The 24,009-nt window shown below is 49.8% G+C and overlaps 2 protein-coding genes across 8 annotated transcripts in view; one reads left to right on the top strand and one right to left on the bottom strand.

The window, feature by feature from the left end:
• Nucleotides 1–1,956, top strand: part of CEPT1 (choline/ethanolamine phosphotransferase 1) — a 33,555-nt gene extending 31,599 nt beyond the window's left edge. For 3 of the 4 annotated variants that reach the window (XM_070266373.1, XM_070266374.1, XM_005610340.4), the window contains exons 8-9: nt 455–580; nt 1,176–1,956. In XM_070266373.1, the coding sequence (XP_070122474.1) occupies nt 455–580; nt 1,176–1,295 (246 nt within the window). In that variant the 3' untranslated portion in view covers nt 1,296–1,956. 4 annotated transcript variants of the gene reach the window in all.
• A 2,245-nt stretch (nt 1,957–4,201) lies between these two features.
• DENND2D (DENN domain containing 2D) lies at nt 4,202–22,187 on the bottom strand. Of its 4 annotated transcripts, none has more exons than XM_023641427.2 (12): nt 21,933–22,187; nt 17,276–17,451; nt 16,289–16,401; nt 15,256–15,325; nt 14,447–14,524; nt 13,156–13,296; nt 11,843–11,991; nt 9,251–9,428; nt 6,261–6,302; nt 5,753–5,834; nt 5,179–5,418; nt 4,202–4,723 (listed from the first exon to the last, which is right to left on the bottom strand). In XM_023641427.2, the coding sequence occupies exons 1-12, from the start codon at nt 21,988–21,990 to the stop codon at nt 4,647–4,649; spliced, it is 1,404 nt and encodes a 467-aa protein (XP_023497195.2). In that variant the 5' UTR covers nt 21,991–22,187; the 3' UTR covers nt 4,202–4,646. The 4 variants fall into 4 exon arrangements, with proteins under 4 accessions (XP_023497195.2, XP_001498288.3, XP_070123321.1 ...); XM_001498238.5 differs by lacking the exon at nt 21,933–22,187 and adding an exon at nt 18,047–19,432; XM_070267220.1 differs by lacking the exon at nt 21,933–22,187 and adding an exon at nt 18,047–18,339 and having other exon boundaries at nt 4,202–4,729; nt 5,185–5,418.
• Nucleotides 22,188–24,009: the final 1,822 nt, after the last annotated feature.

Here is a 24,009-nt window from a genome sequence, read left to right as displayed (position 1 = left end):
GGTTTTACAGCCATAGTTTTATTCCACAGCTTCCAAAGCAGTTCTAGACTTTACCCTCCTCCGCTCAGAATATTTTGATATCAACATGGGAGCTGTTTTTACTCTTCTGTGGAGCTACAATTTGAGATTACCAGAACCTTTACAATTCTTCTCCTTTCTATCCACAGTTTAATTTAGTTGTTTAGTTTATCTGCATTCGTCAATCTCAATTTCTACACTCAAATTAAGACTCTTTGTGCAAAGTCTCCTTTTGGGGACTTCGTTGATGTGGTATACCCCTTTGATGTATAGCTCTCACACACACCATGTTGTCAGCTTTTTAGTTTTGGAAATTCAACAAATATTGCTAAAGAATTCTTGAAACTTGGTATTTGAGCACAGTACTGACTGACTTGTAGCTCACAATTGCTGTAATATGAAAATGCGTACATCATTGATTCTCTTTTATTCATAGGTGGCACACATGACTAAAAGTGAAATGCATTTGCATGACACAGCATTCATAGGCCCAGCACTTTTGTTTCTGGACCAATATTTTAACAGTTTTATTGATGAATATATTGTACTTTGGATTGCTCTGGTAAGTATTGTACATTGTCCTATATCATAATTTGGAGGCTACTTGTTTTCTTGTTTCAGAGGGCCAGTCCTTAGAGATAGATCATATAATTGTGATGATTTGGAATGTCAGAAAACCACATTTATGGGACTTCGTGAGAGTTCCTTGTTTCTTTGTCTTTGAGCCATTTTTTGCATTATTCTTATTAGCCCTGCCTACATTAGGATTCATAAATTTCAGATTTCTGACTGTAAAGCAGGAGTTGGCAAACTACACCCTGTGGACCAATGGCCTGTTTTGTAAATAAAGTTTTATTGGAACACAGCATGGCCATTCATTTATGTGTTGTCTATAGCTGCTTTTATGCTTCAGTGGCAGATTTGAGCAGTTGTGACAAAGACAGTATGGTCTGCAAAACCTAAAATATTTACTCTCTCTCTAGGAGTTTGTTGATCTTTGGTGTAAAGGAAAAATCTGTGAGTAAATTGAGTTATTAAATTATATGGAATTGAAGGTGAATCTGAAGAGAAGTCAGAAGCCACTCCTCTTCACTTTCAGGAAGCTTAGGGATGGCCTAAGTAGGTCCTGAGAATCTAATAGTCTCTTTTCTTTCCAGGTCTTCTCTTTCTTTGATTTGATCCGCTACTGTGTCAGTGTTTGCAATCAGATTGCATCACATCTGCACATACATGTCTTCAGAATCAAGGTCTCTACAGCTCATTCTAATCATCACTAATAATGTAACTGGTGTTATATAGGAAACATGTTTTCTTCAGGAAAGAATCTGAACATATTAAGGAGAATGGGTGGATAAGAACAAATATAATTTATAATAATCAATGTTGTATAACTTTTATTCTTTGTTACTGGTAACACTCCTTATCTATCCTGTGGGAGAATGAGAATTGCAAGTCCCATCCTGTAAATTGTACATGTTGTCATACAGGATTTGGCCCAAGAAAGCATGCAGGAAAAAATGCCATGTGTTTGTAATTATCCTGGATTCAGAATAAAAATGTCATGGGGAGCAGATCCCCAGTGGTGGAGATTTCTAATGCAGAATATTTGCAGGTCACGAGATGGTTGCTTTATAATTTTAACAAATCGTCATCTTTTAGTGACATCCTTGTTTAGTGTCTTCTCAGTCTTTCTTTATGAAGGAGCTCAGCTTGTGGCACAGATAGATCCCACTAGCTTGTGAAGTGGACCTAGTGATGAAGACCTCGAATTTGGATTGAAAGGTTTCCTGTCTTTACATTGTTGGGGAAGTAAGTCATTTTTTTATTGCTCAAGAAATGATCTCTCTCACGAGCTTGGGAAATCCTGTTAGCATGCGGAATAATGTAACTTTGTCACTCCATTTTATTTTTTTAAATAAATACGTGATCTGAAAGCCAGCCTTTTTCTCACTTTCATTTAGTGGAAAGATAAGCTAAGTTTTAATGTCATTTTAAAAAATTTAAACAAAATTTATGTCTGTTCTTTAATAAGTAAGGAAATTCAGTCAGCTGCAGTGTCATTATGTGTCCTATGACTTTTCTATTTTGTATGACTTGTTTAGCTTAAAACATAGAAATATGTTCATTTTTCCTCTTGATAGGTTTTTTTGTTGTAGTTGTCAGGTTGAGATTATGAGTCTTTAGGAATGTCAGACCCTTTCCCCAAATTTTCAATAAGAGAGGCCTGGGCCTCTTTAGGCAGTTATTGAAAATGTTCGGTCTTTTTTCTGGCTGCTCACTATCTATACTGCAATTTGAAATGAGAACCAGGTGTGTTCAGTAACTATAAACAAGATCCGTTTCCATTGTATGTAGATAGTTCAGTTGCTTGAATGAAGAGGCAGAGAGCAGAAAGGGTTTAAACTATTGGCTAAAATGAAGTATCTTATTATTGATTTTTATTTATACCTGTTTCCATAATCATGGATAAACAATAGCTGTATTGCCTTGCCTGCCAGCCAGAACTCTGCTTTCTTGCACTTTTAATGATCCCATTAGTCCCATGTAATCTGGATTAGCAATGGCAGTGAAATCTTTAATTTCTTTGCTAGACTGTAGCAGCAAAGGGAAATCTCTCATGACCTTTGCTTGCTAGCAACTTCTCCAGCATCTGGGGTGGAAAAATACATACAGGAAAATGCTAGGGCAGATTCAAGTTTTGAAAGCAAGGACAAATGAGGAAAGAGAAGGAAGGATAATTCTACTTCTTTGGCACAGTTACATCTACTGTCTTATTTGATTATTACAAAAGACGCAGCAGATGTTAATTACCTTCAGTGGAAATTGAGGTCTGGAGAAGCTAAAAGGCATACCACTGTTACACAGTTGCTGCTGTTCTGAATGGGGACTAGAATCTGGATCTCCTGAATCCTGGTCCAGTGTTCTCTCCTATACCCTACTAAGTTTTAGCAGACTAAAGCTGTAAACCGAGATGCTAGAACCTTTTTCAGCCTAAAAGGCTGAAATTTCCAGGTTGGAAGACACTCAGGTATTTGGTGTGACAGATACTGTCTATGGTGATGGTGGTAGAGGCCATCGGCTTCAGGTCAAGGGTGCATTTATAGTAAACTCCGCTGGCCATGATTCTTCTTGTGATCGTATACCTGGCTAGGTATCAAAATTACCTGAAGAAGCTTTAAAAACTACAGGCTCCCAGGTCCTATCTCTAGAGATGATTTGGTAGGTTTGGGATGGGGCCTCAAAGTATTTTCATAAGCTTCCCAGGATTCCAGTCCTTGTCCTAAAACCTTTTGAGGTACAACTGGGTTTAGGAACCACTGCCATAATCTACCTAAAAAGGCGCAATGACTCTTAGAAGCTGTGAAGAATAGCAGTGTGGTTCGGGGTGGCATGTGGACGGCGGAGTATCTGCCATCTGCAGTATGTCTCTATGCCCCAGAATCAAATGACATTGGCTTTAACTTCAATTTGGTAACCCCAGATCCCATACCCACTCCAAAAACATCTGTGTTCTTTGTATAGAATTCAGAGGCCTCTGAGGGCCACACTCATACACATACATTAAAAAGATGGAACTTCTGAAAAACAAGATGCTTCTAAAAGTTTCCCATCCCTTACAGTGTTTCACAGAAGCTACCAGTAGAGGTATGGAGGGAAGATAGACTCTTAAGATTCTGACTCTCTTTTCTCAAAGGGAAAAATGTCAATGCAGGGAGCTCTCCATCTTTAGCTAAAGAGTTGAACTGGGCTTCTCAGAATAACAAAGTAGGATGACTAAACCTGAAGGTTCCAAACTTGAAGTGATGCAGACAGACCTATTTACGGAAGCAATGTAGCGTTCTTCACTGGCTTCTGTTAACTACAGTCCTAACCCTCAAGTTTCCCTAGACTGCAGGTGCCGCCCTCTGGCTAGCAGCCTTTCCTCCCCGGATTCTGGGAAGCACACCTGACTGGAACCAAGAACTGCTGCCCTGGCCCCAGTACTGTTGCTGCTTTTACCAGCATCCCCTCCTCTTCCTATCAGAAGTGGAGCTGCTGACCCCCGTAATGCTGCCACTCCAAACAGAACCCCAGAGTTGTGGCCCACTACGACCAGGGCTGCCTCCTCTAGTCCAGGTTATTCTCACATCGTATTGTCTTGTTTTCCTGATTCCCCCCGAACAGTGGAAGCCAAAGATACATATAAACAACAAGATCTTCATCTTTATTGTTACCCTCACATGTCCACAGATCTCTTTTCTTACGTGGAGAGACTGAGCCTTTCGGCCACAACTGCTTTCTCTGTTGAGGATTTTGTAATAGTGGTTCTTGGGAGAGGGCAGTTACAGCAACTTCTAAGTCTCTATGACACCTGGACTACTGTTCCGTGCTCTTTGTTGCCTCTGCAGGAAATGCAGCTTTGAGCCCAGCTCTGTGAGCGCACAGCTCAGAGCCTTCCAAAGTCCTGAGAAAGCTGATTCCAGGGATCCCATGCTCAAGACACCAGCTTGAAGCCAGACCTAGTTACCAGGACTCGGAAGGAGGCTGTGGATTCTGGGGGCTGAGAGCTTCACCGAGCCTAGCATGCCAGCAGGGGCCAAAGTCCAAAGCTGGCCTGTAGGTCTAATCACTCCTGTCCACCACAGCTCTTATTTCACAGTCTTTTCCCTTGATTTCTTCTGTTTCTTCTGTTCCTCATATTCAAGTATTTTCTGTTGGAAATAACCTGTGGGTTCAGATAGATGTGTCAGAGGCATCTAATCTGGCCAGGCCAAGTGTGGAGCGAGGATCAGAAATATCCCCTCTGTCTGCTCCCGCGCTCCCCCGCCACACCCACATTCCTGCTGGGGATTCTCGCCCTCACGGGCCTCTGGAGATCCAGGTATTCAATTTGGCCCAAAAAGAGGCCTACAGACAAGGAATCATTAATAGGAATTAGCTCCAGACTAAAACAGCAAACAGCCTCCTGCTGGCTGATGAATAGACTTCTACAAAATGTCAGCCCAGGAGCATTTTCTTAGGCTTCAGGTTATTTCCTTCAAAACACACTGATAAGGTGACAGCTGTTTTGTGGGCCCCTAGAGAGAAAGGCTCTTTCCTCCCTTCCTCTTCATCCTAGGGCCACAGCTGACTTGGTGACCCTCTCCAGGCTTAGATTGACAGGGGGCTGCCAGTGTATACCTGCAGGAGGGTTCTTGCTCTTCTCAGCTTCCTGGATGAAAAGAGAAAAGAGCTGTGTCTTCACGAACTTCTTCACGAATCGCCGGTTGGTCTTGGAGGTCAGCGCCTTACAGAAGGCCCGTTCTTGGAAGTGGCCTTGCCCATTTGCCTCCCGCTTGATATAGGAAGCATAGTGGCCCACAGTCTTGACAAAGAACTGCACAAAAGGGCCTGAAACATGCTCGTTGATTTGTTCCGAAGCTGCAGGGGACATATAGAGGCCATCTCAGAGGGCAGCAGCCGGATGAAACTACCCTCCAAGTGGCTTTCATTGCTTGCTGAAAGCTCCCAGGGAAGGGGCTGGGCTGGGGTTCATAATTACTGAGGGACTGACTACAATGGGAGACTGGGTAGGGGTTTTCCACCGTTGCTTAGGAAGAATAAGATCTCACACTCAGACTTGCTGAAGAATCCAGGCCTCTGGGACTGGCCCAGGACTGCTGAGTGAGTTCATTTTAGTTTGGAAGTTAATGGTTGGGAATCATGCCCTCCAGTTCTTTGGAGAAACCCAAAATAAGAGGGGCCTAGGACTTACTCTGTAAGTCGCTCCCCTGACTAAGAGAGTCTAAGATGTCTTCCTGAAGTTTGGGTGGTAGGATGTCTTTTTCATCACCAACCTAGGAGAGGACAGAGTGAGCTCAGAACTCCAGCAGTCAGGGAAGAGGTGTGAAGTTTTGGTCGAGAGCATGAGGAGGGCACGAATTCCACCCCTCCCCACCACCCCCAAAGAACTGGCCACACAGGAGAGAAACGGCAGAGGGTGTTTCTTGGTCTTCACTTTGACTCTAAACATTAGCAAGTCTCTGCTCTACCCCTGTGGCATTTGATTTATGTCCTGGCTCTAAAGGCACTAACACCAACTGCTCTGTTGAAAGTCATCTGTGTCTTTGTGTGTCGTGACTCCTTGAGAGAGGAGAGGTCTTATTAGCATGGGTTCTCATTCAACAAAAGTACTTCGTTTGTTAAAATGAGTGGAACATGGATGAGACTAGAGTGATTGAGTTGGTGGTGAGCCTGCAGGGCACCTGAACCCAGACACTTACTGACATTAAGAAGGTTCCTTCACAAAGGTTCACCAACAGGACCTGAAAGAAACACAGAACGGCTTTATCTCTTCCCCTTTCCTCATAGACCTCAGGAGGACTTCCCATCTCCAGAGGTACTAGTGGAGATGGTACCTTTCAGCCCAAATAGCAAAAAAATCAGCATCTTCAATTCTCATTTCCTGTGTGACACTCTCCTTTCTCACTATTCCCCTCTGGAAATCGCAGTTCCCTTCCTGGGTATGAAAAGGTATGAGGGTGTAGGGAGAGGGAGAAGGGAGAGAGCCAAGGGAGAAGGGAAATACAATATGGGGAAATCATAGCCAGTCACTCCTTAATAAAACATTGGTCGTCACCATTGCTTTATAATGGAACATTTAGTACCTGGCACACACGGTAACTGCTCTGCACATCTTATCTCATTTAATCCTCCCAATAGCCCTAGAGGCAAGTGCTATCTCTGTTGTGCAGGTGAGGAAACAGACTCAAAGGAGTGAAGTTGCCTGAAGTCATACTGCTAATAGAAATAGAAGCTTCCAAGCCTGGACTGTGCTGTCTTTGGGATGGCAGTGCTCTCCTGACAACGCTCCTGCAGCTCTCTGCCCTCTGGTCAGCTTTAGGACAGGGATGCAGATCTTTTGATCTTTGAATGCTTGCAACAGCTTTATGTACAATTGCCTGGATAGAATAAAATAGAACTATTTCAAAACCCCCCTCAGAGCTTCCTTCCCACAGGAAACAACAAGAGAAGGAAATGAGCCCAGGGTCAGCAGGAAGAGGGAAGGAAAGGTAGTGAGGAGACCATGTGTCTACAGGCTGCAGACAAGCACAGGCTGGAACCAGAGGGCCTGCTTCTATAGCAGCCCCATCACTGCCTGAAGGGCCTGCTGTCTAGCCCAGAGGCGACAAATAGGCCTCTGCTGGTTGGGTTCCAGCCTGCAGATGTGTTTGTTTGATCCTCAGAGTATTTTTAAATAATTCAATTCGTTTCCAATACAGTCATGCGCCGCATAGTGATTTCGGTCAACAACGGTGATCCCGTAAGATCAGCACCATATAGCCTAGACGTATAGTAGGCTATACCATCTAGGTTTGTATTAAGTACACTGTATGATGTTCGCACAACAAAATCGCCTAATGATGCATTTCTCAGAACGTATCCCCGTTGTTAAGTGGCACATGGCTGTTTTTAAATTGGAAAATTTCACATAAACTTTGGATTTGGGGCTTCTGAAAAGTAAGGAACTCTACCACTGGTCCACGTTTCTAAAGGACAACATTCAGATGGAACTGAGTGCAGCCACCCCTTCAGGCAGGCATGTGCTCAACAGTTCACCATGTTCCCCCAAAGCTCACGTCGGTCATTTAAGTGCCTGCTGGGCCTTCTTTTCAGTTTGGACCCTTGGTCTTGATAAGAGGGTGAATGATCCCTCCATGCTCCCTTCTTCCAAACAAACAGAAAGAGAGGGACTGGAAAGCGTGCCAAAAGACAGCGCAGGCACTGTAATTATCCGTCATCAGCGGAGAAAAGTTGAGCTCGTCCAGACCTGAAACCACTTGTATGCATAGGCTCAGATGCCTTCATTCAGGGGAGGCTGTTCATTTGGAGGTTGGGAGGTAAGAATGTGCGAAGAATTTTTATGTGAAGTTGTTCCCAAAAATCTTTCTAGTGTTTGGGAATGTTACTGTCCGTTGAGTAATCCCTTCCAGAGCGCTTGTGTGGAGTCAAGGAATCCCTTCTCCACACCCACCCTGGCCCTGGCCTCCCCGTCCCTCATCCCTGTCCATTTCACAGAGCAGCTGCTGAGCAGTCAAACAGGCCAAGGCTCCGGGATAGCAGGAGCTGCAGTCCAGCTGGCTGTAGCTTCCAAGAAGCTGAAGCTACAGCATCAGGAAGTTTCATAATTTCTGGGGTTGGGACATTTTAAGTCTTATTGCTAAACACAGGGCTGACACTCTGTCCCAGTTAGTCACAAGGCAGAGGCTCGTTCAAAGGGCGTGTGTACTCAGCAGTTCTGAGGAGGGCTGGGACGGCCCGGGAAGCGAGGAAGGGAAACAGCCTGCTTCTTTACTTCTCAGCAACACTTGTGTAAGAACTGTGCTAGGTTCCATCATTGCCTATGTGGCCTCAGATAAGTCAATTGAGTTCTCTGGACCTCGGTTATTTCTTATTTAAATTGGAGAAATCTTCCCATTAGGGCTGGTTCTATGCCTCTTTAGTAGCTTACTTCTGGACCTTGCCTCTCCCCATGGTAGGCCCTTTGTCTGCACAGAGGGAGTCAATGGTTAGCCAGTGCAGACATGCCTAAGCAGAAGTTCTGGCTTGAGATTATAGCAACATGCTATCTTTTGAAAGTTCCTACTGACCATTCAAAGCAGAACACATGTTTTGAATTGTTCCTCTAACATTGGAGGTAGATTTCTGCTATTAATGCCCATTTTCACCACTGAGCCCTCTGATGTGTCTGGGGCACTGCCAAGAAATAAGAAGCTGACAAAATCAAAGGGAATTTGGACCTGTATCTTCATTAGCCAACTGAGTTCTGAGCTAATCAGAAAGATGGCTCTTACTACAAAAATCTGCATTTTCAGAACTCCTAGTTTGCAGGAGGGCTCCATTAGCTCACTTCCAAGGAATGTGAATTAATTCCAGTGGAGTGTGTATTATATAGACCAGCTGTGCTCATCCATTCAGATGAGAGATGGGACACCCCAGAGCCTACTCATTAATCATTCAAGAGGAGGGAGCTGACGCTCACTGAGCATCAACTCTGTGTCAGGCACGAGGCTAGAAGCTTTATGCAGGTTATTTCCCCTAGAATCCCTAGGAACCAGACACTGTCATCCCCATTTTACAGATGAGGAAGGTCAGGCTTAAAGACATTAATTAAGCAACTTGCCCCAAATCACACAGTTATTAGTGGCAGAGCTGAGATCCAAATGCCTGTCTTCCTGGCTCCCAATCCCGCCCTCTTCTTGTGGCATCATACCTCTTCCATGGGGCTGTCCATAACCTCCTGCCGAAAACGCATCTGTACTCCAACCATGAAGGGAGTGGGGCAGCACACGGTGGCCAGAAGGCTCTCAGGGACAACAGGAATGTAGGTGTGTGCCCAGCTGAAGGGGTAGAGCAGTGCGGCCGCAGCATGGATGCACTGAGACAGGGTGCTGGGGACAGGGCACACAGAACGAGAGTGAGAGGGGCCTCCCTGCGCCCCAACCCTTGTGCACCCCCACACAGCCCACCACCGACAGCAGCTGCTTCCAGAGCTGCCTGCACCAACGCAAAGGCAAGTGTGAGAGCCAGGAGGGTCACAGAGCTTGTGACTGCTCGGAGCTGAGAGGGCAGGGCCAGAAACCAGGGGAAGCTGAGGCTCCTCTCATCAAGGATGGGGCCTCTGTTTGATCCTTCTTTTCCCACTTAGTCTTCTCAAGTCCCTACTGGCCAAAAATAAAAGTTGTCTCTCAAGAGAGGAGGGAAGAAGAAACGCCTTCACTCAAACAGATCATTGATTGAGCCCCTGCTGCACGTCACCACTGTGCTGAGGACATGGAGAGAAGGAAACAGAAGACACTCTGCTTTTAAGGAACTCACAGTGTCGCTAAGGAGATAAACATGTAAACACTGGGCACAGCAGAGGGGCGAAGCCCTATTTCCTCATGTCTGTCCACCCTCATCCCCGGTCTTTACCGCTCACAGCTCCCTCTGGCCACTTGAGGTTATTTAAAGTTACCAGGTTGGTGCTTCAGTTAGCCTGGGAAATTCCTAGCTTCCAGGAACCTCTGCTCAGCAATTCCTACCCGGAAAGTCCCCCAGAGGTGGCTCCCCTACCCTTTCCAGTGAAGTATTCCCTGTGTGATTACTGCCTAAGTCACAGCTCAGGCCCCACTCCTCATCTCCTGACGGACACACACACACACAACCCAACCCCGCGCTCTGATTTCTCTATTCTCCACTACCTTTCCCGGCTCTCCATTTCTCTAAATTGCCCCCAAACCAAGGCCAATAAAAACAGAGATGCGGAAACTTTGTTTCAATTCTTAGTATCAAGCTAGCACTTCCTGAGTTAGAAGGAGTGTCTCTGCGAGTCTGGCCAAGGCTTAGGTTGACTGGAAGTCCCCTCCCTGCCTGTGCTTCAGAGATCTGACAACACCGCGTGGGAAGGATGGGAAGGAAATGGCGGGTGGTGGGATTGCCCTGGAGAAAGTTAACGCCTGAGACGTAAGTCCTGCCAGCCTTTGCCCATGTCCAGGCCAGCTGACGCCTGGAGTCACCTCCACTCCCTAAACACTCATCTTAGGGGGAAAGGCCAGAATCCAGCTCCAGCCACAACAGAGACTCTCACTTCCCTACAGGGCTGAGAGTGGGAGAACTATTTTCAAAGGAAAAGATTAGACCACTTCCCTCAAGGATTAGCCTAGAACTAGTGCCGTTTTGGTTATCACTGATTTTTATAGAATTTCCAACCCACAGACCCCGTCGCCTGCCCAAGCTTCCTTTTCTCTGAAACCCATAACATTCACCTGACCCTCTGGCCTCACGTTTGGGTCCCTAACATCCCGTTTCTTCCTCTCTTCCCTAAAAGATAGAACCAGGATTGTCAGCCCAATATCATCAGCTTTCTCCCTCCCCAGACATGAACAGAAGGCCAACCTCTGACTGCTTTATATTTTTTTTCCTTCACCATTCTGTCACATGTCTCCCCATGTCTTTCTCAGACTTGAAGCCTCTAAGACATAGAGACCAGGACATGACAGTACCCTGCTTCCACTATACACACGGATATATTCAACTGTGAACTTATTATTAAGAATAATAGCCAGCACTTACCAACATGTGCCTGCAGGACACTAGGTACCTAAGGTGCATTATTTAATTTAATCCTCATCACAACCTTATGAGGTAGGTACAATCATTATCTCCATTTTACAGATAAGAAAATCATGACATCAAAAGTTAAGAAACTAACCTAAGAGGAACCATGTAGCTAAAGGTGGAAGAACAGGACTCGAACCTTGTTCTGCTGATTTCAACACCTATGCTTTCAACCACTACATAATTCTACATCCCTTTAAGGTCAAGGAACCATGTCTTATTTGTCCATATCTTCTTAATGGTTGGCATCTGGCAAACAGTTGACACACAATACATGTTTGCTGAATGAGTGAGCAAATGGACAGATGAGATGTGTTTGCTGTTACAGAAGATGGGCTTGACCTTCATACCATTATATGCCTTCCTGCCCTGTCCTCATGCCGGTCCCTCCCTCAGCCTTTCAAGAGCACAATCATATCTGCATCCACCCTAATTAGTCTGTGCCTGGGCTGGCCCAGGAACGCTTCATGCCCTTACTCAGAACTAAATTGGGAACCTTCTTCAGGCTTAGGCAGCAGTCAAGTTTGGAGGCAGAAGCAGGGGAATTGCAACAGCTATTTCTCTAGACGGCGCAGATCAAGACCTCGACGCAGCAGGTGAGCACACGGGTCCCACAGCCTGATTTCCTCTGAGGGCCCTCCAGCATGTTCCCTTGAACCCAGGGATGCCAGTCAGTTTAGGTGAGCCACTCAGTGTCTGGACCCACCTGAGACCTTCTGCCAGGAAGATGATTTTTCTCTCCAGCACTGCAGAGGCAAAGATCTGCAGAATCTGCTCGAAACGGAGACACTGCAACAGAGAACTAAAATCCACGTGTTCTAGGTGGGAGTCCAGAGGCCGCGTCAGTGAGATGAACTGTGGGGAAACCAGAGAGTCACCACACTGAAAAATCACACAGATCCCAAAATGCTGGGTCTTGACCAGCCTCCACTCCATTCTCCCAACAGGAGTAAATCCGATCCTGTCTCTCCCCTGCTAAAAACCCATCCATGGTTTCCCTCGGCTCTGAGGATAGCACTGATGTAATCCCTGGCAGGGCCCACACTGAGCGCACCCCAACCCCTCATCATGCCGCCACAGCAGTCCTTTCTGTTCCTTGAGTACATCGCTCTTCCCTCCTGAGGTCCTTCAGAGGTTAGGCCCTCCCCTGGATGGCTCTTCTCCCTTCACTCTCATCCTCCTTTTTGTCTCAGAGGACTTCCCGGGCCACACACCTAGTGCAACATGTATTTCCCATCATTTTCTTATGTAGTATCCTGTTTTTTTCCTTTCATCACAATCACATGATTTTTAATTATATATTTATTTGTGCTTTCTCACTCAACGTCCCCCACTAGACTTTTAGCTCCATGAGATCAAGAACCATGTTCATTTTATTCACTACTTTATATCCAGAAAATAGTTTAGCTTGGCACACGGCAAGCATTGCATACTTATTCTTTGAATAAGTGAAAAAGCCCAGCCCCTCCCTTTATTTTTGCAGGGGGAAGCCAAGGTTCAGAGGGACACACAGATGATCCAGAGGACCAGGGATCAGGACTGGAATTCTGAAAACAATGTTCTGTTTGCTGCCTCAGTCTGCTTAGTGCCTTAAAACAATGGCATCCCCGTGTGGCATGGGTGGGGACTCAAGGGTGGGGACAGGTGATAAGAAATAGACAGATGGCACCCAGGTAGAGATAACAGACAGACACAGGAAGATAAAGGTGGTAATGGGAAAAAGTGGTAGTTTGGGGGCTGGGGACGAAGTCCATCCTAGCACCAGGAACCTCACCTTACATGGTTTATTTATTATAAATAAAAGTCTGGGTAGCTTGAACAGTGAGTTCAAGTACATCCTTGTAAGTATCAGGTTGGGAGGATCAGAAGATCTGGGTTTGATTTTCAGCTCTGCCAAGAATTCTAGTCAAGTCCCAGTCCCTGCCTGGCTCCGTTCTCTGTATATTAACCTGGTGAATGAAGGACTGTGATGAGAAGTGCCACAGAAGCCTGCCCCTCCAGCCCGTTTTGCTGACCCACCTCAGTGCCCGAGTCAGGGATGAAGCTCTTGAGGGTGACAGTCTTCCCAGGAGCAGGGAAGGCCGCCTCTCGCAGGCCCTGCATGAACGGGTAGATGACTGCCATGGAGATCTGATGCCTCTTCTCCACTTCATCCAGGATCTGCACAGAAAAGGACCACGGGAGGCGTGGCTCAAAGGGATGCTACCAGGAGGGTGGCAGAGACCCCACGTGTGAGGCTCCCTCACTGGTGCAGCCAATCGTCATGTACCTTCGGGCCTCTCCGACACCTGGTTCTCTCTCTCAACTGTGAGAGACCAGTCTGCTATTTATGTCCTGCACAAGACCTGCTTTTTCCTAGCCTTCTTCTTTTCATCCTCTCTCTATCAACCCATATTCCTCCCTTCTCCTAACATCAACATAAAGCACCTTCCCCAGGAAGACATCCCAGAGTAAACTCATCATCCATGATGGTACCATGTTCTTTATTGCTGGTGGGAGGGGGAGCCTAGAAGGCTGGGCCTCTTGGGCACCACTCGGCCCTCCAACTTCCCCTGGAGACTCCCCAAGGCCAGGACTGCCTCCGTCCTTCAGAGCCCTGCACAGATAAACGCTCTTCCCAAGCAAAGGCTGACGGACTTTCCTCCCTTCAACCTCCAAGGGGCCTGCTGGGGGCAGAGCACACTGAAGCCCTTTTGTGGCCACTAAGACACACCCCATCCCTTCTGAGGGACTCTGCTCTGCTCCTGACTCAGGAGTACTGGGTCTCAGATTAGCTCCAGCAAGAGAGTCCCGGGGGCCTCAACTTCTCTTCCAACCTGGAAGGAGTCGGAGGGAGTCTCAGGACCCCCACTGTATAATCATTGTCTCCATATCTGTTTAGTGCTCTCCCTTTCTCATATATCACCTCATCCAAGCCTCACACCTGCCTGTAAGGTAGGAAGGTGAGGGATCATTATATGCATTTGACAGAGGAGGAAAATGAACCTCAGGGCAAAAGTTTCCTGAAACTCCCAATTCTTAACCTGGGCTCTTCCCACTGTCCTACTCCAATTGCTTTCTCACCTGACTAGAGTGGGAGCAGTGGGTCTCCCAGCAGGGAAGACAGTCCCCTAGGTTCAGTTCCCACTTTTCCCTAAAATCAAGTGGAGTCCAAGCCCCTCTCTGCCTCAGTATCACCAGTGTGCCTCTGCTGCCCCCAGCTTTGAGGTAGAAGCTCCACTCAGGGCTCAGAGAGCACAGGCAGGGCAGGCAGACCTGGAAGCTGAACAGGCCAAACAGGCCCCTGAGGAATCCCGTCCCACCCCCCTACCTTGGAGAACAAGCCGAAGCAGCCAATGCAGCTGATGATGCAGTACACCTTGGGGAGGCGAGGGCCGCGGCCGGCGGGCTGGGGGAAGACAGAGAGTTTCCTTCAGTGCTGCAGCATCCCTGGGGCCTCACCCGACTGGGGCTGATGGGGCACGAGGCTGGGGGCTGCGGCTGGGGGATTCATGGTAAATGGTGGGCCAGATGGAGGAAGGCCTGGATGCGCTGGGGTCCCATTCACGGGATAAGCAGCAGGGAGGCCAGAGGGGCCACCAAAGTCAGAAGTTGGCCTTGAGGGGTTGGGTGGGTTCACTGGCAAGCACTGCCGCCATCAGCACCAATGCCATCTGGGGTTAGCAAAGACAGGAAGCAAGAGTGCTGTAGAGATGAGGAAGTGGCTAGAGAGGAGAGCCCTGGAAAAGTGACTCAGAGAGACCCAAGAAATGAACCTAGTTGTCCAAATCCTAGTGTATGTTCTGCGAGGCTCCACCGGCCACAGCAACGAGGCCGGGAGGGAGAAGGTGGAGAGCAGCTTAGGCTGGAGCCTCCCACAGACGGGAGCTGTTGAAAGCTGGGGAGAGCAACAGCTGAAGCCTGGTCAGCAAAGGTCCCCCGGGTGGGCGAGGGGGGGCGTGTGTCTCTGTTCTCGTGGGGTTGCAGAGGGCACTACCATGGCAGCAGGTGCTGGGCTTTGCTCTCTCTACAAGCACCACTGCCAGCGAGCCTTGGCTTTTGCAGCTGAGGCTTGAGCCAGCCCAGCTGTGGAGCCGAGCAGGCTGCAGAGAGGAGGGGGCAGTTCTGGGCTGCACAGACCAAGAGGCGCCTGCAGTATCCAATCTTCCTGCTCCCATCCACATTGGTCAGGACGAAGGAGAAGGTCTCCCTGGGGAAGAGCAGACAAGACCCGGTTTGCATTGCTCACGAGATTCTATTTTTTTTTTTTTCAGGAAGATTAGCCCTGAGCTATCATCACCACCAAGCCTCCTCCTTTCACTGAGGAAGACTGGCCCTGAGCTAACATCTGTGCCCATCTTCCTCTACTTTATATGTAGGACGCCTGCCACAGCATGGCTTGACAAGCAGTACCTAGGTCCTCACCCGAGATCCAAACTGGTGAACCCTGGGCCACTGAAGGGGAGCATGTGAACTTAACCACTGCGCCACTGGGCCGGTCCCTGCTCACAAGATTCTAAGACAGGAAGGTGGTCAGCATCAGAGGGTGCTGAGTGGGGTGAAGTGGGCAAAGGGGAGCTGCTGATTAATAAGGAGAGTAAGAATAACGCCAGTAACTTGTTAAGAGCTTATTAATGTCACGCTCTAAATGCATCATCTCATTTAATTCTCACAACAACTTCTGAGGTGGGTTCAATTATTATCCCCACTTTAAAGATGAAGGAACTGAGGCTCCGAGAGGAGGTTTTTATCCAAGGTCATTCAACACATAGCAGTAAAGCCAAAATTCAAACTCAGGCAGTCGAATTCCAGGGCTCATGCTGTAAAGGACTTTGCTATGTGGCCTTCTTCGAGGCCAAACACCTTCTTTTAAGTCCAGCTTCTGCCAGTAGCAGAGTCAAAACACAGTGACCCTCAGTCCTAGGGCAGGTAAGAGAACCTCACCTGTCTCTGGAAAGAGGTGACTGGTCAACCAGGTTAACTAAGATCTTTGGCCTTAAGGGACCTCAGGCAAGAAGTTTATGAATGAACCCGCTCCAGTCCCTCCCAGCGGGAGGGAAGCTGGCAAGAAGTCGGCCTACACACAAAGGGAGGGGCCACAAGAACCACATGGCTCACACTTGTCCCTTCTCCCCCAATCCCAGATTCCCCCGTACCAGGACCAAGCAATTACCTGGGATACTCAGTGAGTGGTGCCCACTCATTCCCATCTGGGAAGCAAAACAAGGGGATGGCTCCGAGCAGCCGCTCCTCCTCCTCCTGTTGGCCCCGAAGCAGGTTCTCCCGCTATAAGGAACAGGAAAAGAGACAAGTGGATGGTGGAGGGAGGGGCAGGAGGAGGGCTGGAGGCCTGGTGGGCTTCTTTTGAGCCTCTAAAGCAGTCTGAGAATAAGCTTTTCCACTGATGGGGGCTCAAAGCGTGCCTCTGCCTGTCACTGCACGGGGACATTATTCTGGGTCTGGCTGGAACGACCCCAAGGCTGAAACAGCCCCTCCTGGGCCAAGTCTACAGGACCCTGAGTTGGACTTCAGTATCCTGAAGATCTACATAGTCAGGAAGGGGGCCAGGGCCACGGCCCAGACAGGCCCAGAGACCGGCTCGCTTCCTGGGAGGACCACATTAGAGAGATACCACATGAGAGACAAGAAGCAGCCAGCTCAGTTGCCACGCCATCAGGGTTAATGAGAAGGATGTCATATCCCTGCCCCTTCACCCAGTGCTGGACCAGACAAGAAGGAGCCTGACACTTGAGCCGTGGCCACAGGCTGCGCCTGCCCACCAGCTACGTGCCTGCCCACCCTCCTTCCCATCTATCCCAGGGAGGGGATTCCTGCAAGGAGCTCTGGCAGGAGGTAAGCTTCTCTACAGAGAAGGGTGACTGAGGATGGAATTTGGAAGAACTCGGGGTCCCCAAAGGGGCAAAAGAACTAGCCTAGTTTCCTGGCCAGGGAGCCTAGATCAGTTCCTCACAAAGAAGCCAGGCCTAGATTCTGTGGGTGATAACAGAAAATAGGGCTGGGCCTGAAGGAGACAGGAGCAGCCAGCTCAGGGCAGCCCCAGATTCAAGCCCGGCAGGGTGGGGAGAGGGAGAGAGCACCCGCCTATACCTCTCAAGCAGCCCAATCCTCTGTCTCCCCCTGCCCCCTCCTCAGTCCTTACCTTGGGAAACTGGTAGGTGATCGTGGGCTCATAATCATCCCCTGAACGCTTTTTTTTGAGGGAAACCACAAGGAGGTATTCAAAGAAGTGCTGCCCTCCAGCAAAGTTAGGTAGACAGAGCTCCTGGGCTCTTTCCGGCTCCTTTACAGCTTCCCCCTGATTGTCCTGGGGAGGTCCTGAAACCAAGACACCAGGGCCCTTTTGGTATCTCATTGATGCATGCCTCAAGTAGAGTCTGTGAGGCTCCAAGGAACTTCCGCACCCGAAGGCCGCCATGCCAACGCTGAGGTCCCTGGAGCCTGCCCAGCTCCTCAGGTCCTGGAACAGGACCAGAGCCAACTGGGCAGTTTCCATGCCTGCCCTGGGAGACTCGAAACAACAAGGAGCCAAGAGGAGGAAAGAAACCACTGATTTGGAACCCAAGGAAATGTACTGGGGAGGCCACCTGGGTCGCCCTCTGCCCCAGAGCAGCACAAAGACTCTGCCTACAGTGGGGGCCCATGGCAATGCCTGGAACTGTGCGCCTTGATCAGACTTGTACTTGCTAAATCAGAAAAGGCCCAATGACACGTGGCTGTGACCACACCAACCCCCAAGAAGGGCATGACCAGCTCCCAAACCAACAGGGGAAACCTCCCGGCCCAGTCACATGGGAGACTGGGTAGAGGTCAAGATATAAAAGGAAGAGGAGGAAGAAGCATTTAAGGGAAGAAACAGCCCCATCGACAAGGGTTACCCTGGAACAAAGGAAGTGGGCAATCCAGTCCAGACCTGCGCGGAGTCGAGGAAGGCGGTTGCGGAAGAGCCTGAACATCCCGCCTACTACTTGTCCTTCCATCTTCTCGGACCTGCAGGGCATGGAGTGCTTCTCTTTCCTCCAACACAGACTAGCTACAGAAAGCCTGAGAAAGGGGCTGCTGCTTCAGTCTCCAACCACGGCTCTATGAAACCACACCACGCGCCATCTTCCAGATAGGGGAGAGCAGTTTCCATCCTGTGCACCCAATGGCTGAGCAGGAAGGATGTGACGGGACCCAGGAAGGCAGCAGAACGCCCGTACTGACAGAGACAGCATCCTGGCACTACAGCTCAGACCTCAGCTCCTCCCAGGAGCCCCAGGGTGTGGTGAGACTAAAAAGGTCATGAGCAAACACCTCCAAGGCCCAGCTGCTTGTGGGCTAAGAGCTCTGAATTCTGGGTTGCAGATTGTGCAATGGTTTTATTTACAAGCTCGGGACAGTGAAAAATGCCAGATAGCACCAGACTGTGGGCACTGGAACCTCACCAGCCCCAGGACAGAGATTTTATATCTCCATAACTTTGATTCCTGGCCTTTCACCTCTCAACTTGGTCAAAGTAATGGAAAACTCGTGCAAGGCCACCTGCCACGCTCCAGAACTTCCAGGACTTCAGGGCTGCAAGCAAGAGCACAGGACCAAACAGTCCCCACAGCCAGGAGGCCATCGCCCCCCTTGGTTAAGATCAAGAGACTTGGCCCACTAATTATCTAAATGGAGAAACTGTCCTCGCAAGAGGGAGTCCTGGAAATGAGTACAAATCTACAAGCCTCCTCTCCTGGTGATGAAATAGGAAGAACGTCGATCTCTGAGCTGGAGAGCTCCTGATACTTCAGGATGATCTACAAGGGTGCATCCCTCACCCCCTGTAAATGTCCTAAGACAGACTTCTCTCACTGAGCCCTATTCTGAGCCTCCAGCAAAGAATCCCTCTTCTCAATAGGAAGCACTGACTCAGGACATTCTCCCTGGGCTGGTTAAGGGACTGGCTGCATCAGGAGCCTAAGGGTCGCTCAGCACAGTGGAAAACAGCCGGGTGATCTCCACCCCACCCCGACTACTGCTCAGTCTTCTTTCCCTGTTGGGCCAGGTCAACAGTTCTGCCCAAGCTAAAAGCAGAGCAGCTGGCCCCTGGGGCTCTAGTGGTATCTAGAGGCTGTGTCTGGAGGCTGGGGAAGAGAGAAAGAATAGCAATAAGTCACCTAGGATTCTCAGAGAAACCCTTAAATAAGTGAACGCATGGGGTAAGAGAGAAGGACTTCTGCCAGGAAGCTGCCTCTAAGAGGAGCCAGGAAGTAAAAGGGTTTGGTGCCAGTGTCTGCCATCCCTGCAAGAATTAGAGCCCTTGGGAAGAAAGTGCAGTGCTGGAATAGGGGTGCCTTGTTCTTAAGAGCTCCAGACTTGACTCTTGTGGGCCTAGTAAAAGCCAGTAATCAATGGCCCAGCCGTGACTCCCAGGGGGAAACCCAGTCACAGTAAATAAGGATTTAATGGTGAGAACAGTGACCCAGAACACTGTGAACCATCACCACGCCTTATTCACAACCCGCGTACACTTGTTGCTCAATCTTCAACACCTGTCTGAGGAACAAGCTGATACAGATAGAGAAACTGAGGCACGGGGTGATTCAGGGACTAGTCTGGGACTATTCACAGTATGTGTTGGGGGTGAGAATTATGAGTTCCATGTGCATGCTCTGCCTTCTGGATGTAGTACACACCACACATCCTACAAATGTGGGGTGCCTCCTGTTGAGGGCTTTGAGAACCACAATCTTTTCTCTGATCATTCCAGAACCTCAGGAAATTATTCCTTTCCCTAAATCCTTTGGGTTGCATTTTGAGCCCCTTTCCTCCTGGTTTATCATGAGAGCCAAGAGAACAACAAAACTCACAAACTCAAACAAAAAAAAGTTAATAGACTTTTGGGCTGAGGCTCCAGAAATCCAGAAAAAGATTCCTTTCTCCTCCCTTTCAACAGAAGAGGAAAGCAGAAGAGAAAACATCCATCAAATACACGTTTAATATAGCTCATCTCATTCAATCTCCAGTGCCCTAGAAAGGAATTATTATCCTGAGTTTTCAGTTGAGGAGGGAGCCACCCTTTCTAGGGAAGTCAGGAGTCTGGTTACACTTGTTCCTCCACCCGGAAGCCACTCCCACAGCCACCTGAAGAAAGCCCCAGAACCAGCTAGAATAGGTAAGAGGACATTCTGGAACCTCCATCTGGAAAGCTGGCCCTTCTTCTTCTGGCTCAGCAGCTCTCAACCCAGAACCATCACCACTGCCACTCCCCCCACCAGGATCATCTGCACATGCGCACACACACACACACACACACACACACACACACACACACACCCTCCTACCACACGATTACCCTGGGGCCAAAAGGGCAAAAGGAGGGGAACTCCCCAGGAAGGTGGAGGATGGTATAGAAGATGAAAAGGGCACACTCTCCTGGACAGACAGGTGCCAGACCTCAGGACAAGAAATACAGCTGCTCATGTCACAGTTCCTCAGTGTCCAGGAAGCTGCTCCAGACACAATCATCAGGCCTGTTTGGGGGCCCAGGTGGGTGGGAACAATTGGCCTGTCTCCTCTGGGCTGCAGGGAGCAGACCCCTTCCATTCACACAGCCTTCTGAGGGTTGAGGGAGACCAGGAAAGACCAGGCCAGTGCTCTCCAGAGAAGAGAGGACCCCAGCGCCACCCTGCATTCTGCGCCGGCCACTGTGCCATCCCAGGCCTCTGCGCCAACTCATGGTCTCTGACCTCTCTGCCTTGAAGTGGGTGGAACGACCAGATACTGGAAACCTGTGTTTAGGGAGAACAGCAAGGGGGGCAGGGGTGACGGCAGAAGGAGCACGGATCACACCCCCAGGTCTCCCTAGCTCTGGGGCTTGGAGCAGGAGGGGGTCTCGCTCCACCTCTTGACTTGCCAGTGTTAGAAGGGGTGGGATGTCTGGGAATGACGCTTGCTTATTTTTCAATTGGCTCTTTTCTCCTCAGAAGGTGAAACCTCTGGGCAAAGTATCCAAGGGTTACGGCTGCTCAGCCATAGGACCCACGGGCTAGTGGTAAGCAACAACAAATGTTTGTTGAATGAATGGAAAAATGACTGAATTCCGAATTGCCTTTCTTCCAACGCCCAGCACCCCTGCTAAGAAGAACAGAAATGAATATCGATTTCTAACTTACTCCCCACAACCCTAGAGGGGCAATTATTCTCACTTCACTGACAGGCAGTCGGGGGATATGGGAGGCGTGACCTGTCTGGTTCACAAACTAAGGAAGCAGCTGAGCACGTTCTAGCCCAAGTCCCGCTCGCGCCACGCTCTCCAGGGCTCCTCGCCGCCCGCGGGTAGGGGTGGTAACGTCGTAGGGGAGACGAGCTGCTGTAGCCCGTGGCGGCCTGCGGGGCAGGGGCGCGCGCCTGCGTCCCGCCTGGCTGGGCTCCGGGGCGGGGCGGCCGCGGGTCCGAGGCGGGGTCTCCCAGGAGGGCTCTGCGGCACGGGCGCTTCAGGCACCCTGCGGTTGCGCCGCAAGCTTCCTGCTGAAAGGACACGTGGCCCCGGGGCCCCACAACGGTTTCCTCTGGCCGGCCGCCTCCCCCCACCCACGCTGCCTGGACACTCCTCCGACCTCCGACCCAGTACCCACCTGCCCCTTTCCATCTCTACCTGCGCCCTCTCTCCAGCTCCCTGACCCCTGCCCAGCCCTCCTCAAGGCCCCTCGCAGTGCCCCCAGCTCCCGACCCTCCGCGCCCTCCCCTGGCCCCCGCGCGGGCAGCCTCCTGTCCTGTCCCGGTCCCCGCGCTGCCCGCGCCCCGGCTCCGGCGCGCCCCAGCCCGGCACTAACCCCCATGGCCGCGCTTCAGTCTCAGGCTGGCTCGGAGGCGGCGGCCGAGCCCATCCATGGCCCCTGAGTGCCCGGCGCCCGCTCCCGGGTCCGCGCCGGCCCCGCCCCCCCGTGCGCGACCTCCGCGAGCCCCGACACTTTCACTTTCACGCGGGGGGAGGTCGGGGGGACAGGCCTGGGGCGGGGCCGGCGGCGCACCTTCCGGACTGCGGCCCAACCCCCGGCGCACCTGGGCGGGCCCGCTCTTCCCTCGGCCCGGGCAGGGCGGCGTGGGGTGACAGAGGGCGCTCGACGCGCGTCCGGGTGGAGGCGGCGCCGCCTCGTTCCCACCCTCTGTGGGGCGCCCCGGGAAGCTAGACTTTCCGAACCCCGCAGTCCCCGAGCGCGCGGGGTCGAAGTCACCCCCTACCTTCGGCAAGGACCGAGAGTGCCCTGTGGGCATCGGTGCACCTTCCAGGTGGCTCCGGACTCAGCCCAGAAGCGGCTGGAGTTTTCAGAGTTGTCGCACCTTTCCAACCCCTCCATCTCTCTCCCTGCAACTGCTTTAGCCTCTGGCCATTTCTAGATCTCTTGTCACATTTGACCTTCCACCCGGGGGACACGTGTCCCTGCGTTGCTCTTGTCCCTACTTCACTTTCCTAGCGAACCGACGGGAGCCCTCATAGGCTCCTGAGGAGGGACTAGAGATGTGGCTTAGTGTCCTAACCCTGCCTTCCATATAACATGTTCTTGGGGGGTCAGCAAAACTGGGGTAATTCCTGCCCTGCCACCCCACAGAGATGTGAAAGTGAAGGAATAGAAAGCTCTTTGTAAAGTCTTACGTGCTACAAATCTCAGGGATGATGATGATGATGATAATGGCACTGATGATGGTCGCAGCTATCCACACTTCCCTTCTTCTAATCCCCAATCCTAACACAGCCTTTCAGCTCGTCCTCCACCCTTCTTACCTTCATTGGCTTCCAAACACACCCAGACCTCAGGCTTCAGCTGTCGGGCATGAAAATTTGCATCTGCTAAACCCCATTTGCTCTGGGGCATCTGCCCTGGCTTCCCTCGCCCTCCCAGAACCTGTACCTGTAGGGTGAGAAGGGTGGACGGAGTGCAGAGTCCATCTGAAGTTTCTCCATTCACAGAGGTTTTAGCCTCAGTTTCAGGTGTGAGACGCAGAGGGAAGAAGACACTGTGGCAGAAATATGTCTGGGATCTATGGAATTGACCCCCAGATTTACAGCCCCTTCTCTCTCCCATGCATGGCCTCCAGGTGACTCTCCTGTCACAGACTATGGATGAGCAGGGGTGAGGAATCCAACCCTGGTATTAAACTGTCTGGTCTTAGCCCGGAGGTTCTAAATGTTGTCTCTACTCTGGGCCTATGCAATTTTGTACTTAATTACACCGTCTGTTTCTGTTCCCTATTCTCTGTGTGTTCCCATATGCAAGGACACATCTCTTCCTCAAGTCCCTTCTCTTGGCTGCATCGGTGTTTTATGCATCTCTGCGTAAGTGTAGTGGTCATTCATGATAAACTTGTCCAATTGGTTGAATATGATTGTGCCTTAATTTTCCCAATCTATTTTATGGTGGTTCCAACCAAACTACTCCCTTCCTTTAAAAACAGATGAAGAAATATATGCATATGTACACAAAAAGACATGCTCAAGAATATTCATGGAAATCTTAGTAGAAATAACCTCAAATGTCCATGAACCATGAAATGGATGAATTGCAGCATAGTCTTACAATGGAGTACTATACAGGGGTAAAAATGAATGAACCACTGCTGCATGCAATAGCATAGCTACCTCACACAAGCATAAGGTCAAGCAAAAGAGCCAGACACAAAAGAGCACATAATGTAAGCTTCCATTTATGTAAAGTTAAAAACAGGCAAAAGTAATATATCAAATAAGAAGCCAGGATGATGTTACATCTAGGGAGGAAGGAGGGAGTAATGACTGGGAGAATACCGTAGGGCTTCTGGGGTGCTAGTGACATCCTGTTTCTTAACCTGGTGGCAGTTACATAGGTGTGTTCCCTATGTGATCATTCTTTGCACGGTACACTTATATGCACT

Source organism: Equus caballus, chromosome 5 (genome assembly GCF_041296265.1).
Source record: "Equus caballus isolate H_3958 breed thoroughbred chromosome 5, TB-T2T, whole genome shotgun sequence".
Lineage (NCBI taxonomy): Eukaryota > Metazoa > Chordata > Mammalia > Perissodactyla > Equidae > Equus > Equus caballus.
Note: the sequence above shows the minus strand (reverse complement) of the source record. Positions and strands in the feature narration are given on the sequence as shown.

What these genes read in the sequence shown, in the direction of transcription:
- DENND2D (XM_001498238.5), bottom strand. Translation starts at nt 18,134, where the DNA reads ATGCCCTGCAGGTCCGAGAAGATGGAAGGACAAGTAGTAGGCGGGATG. An exon ending in TCACCTACCAGTTTCCCAAG is followed by an intron (nt 16,402 to 17,275) that starts GTAAGGACTGAG and finishes TGTTCCTTATAG; the next exon opens with CGGGAGAACCTGCTTCGGGG. An exon ending in TTCCTGGCAGAAGGTCTCAG is followed by an intron (nt 9,429 to 11,842) that starts GTGGGTCCAGAC and finishes CCCTGTCCCCAG; the next exon opens with CACCCTGTCTCAGTGCATCC.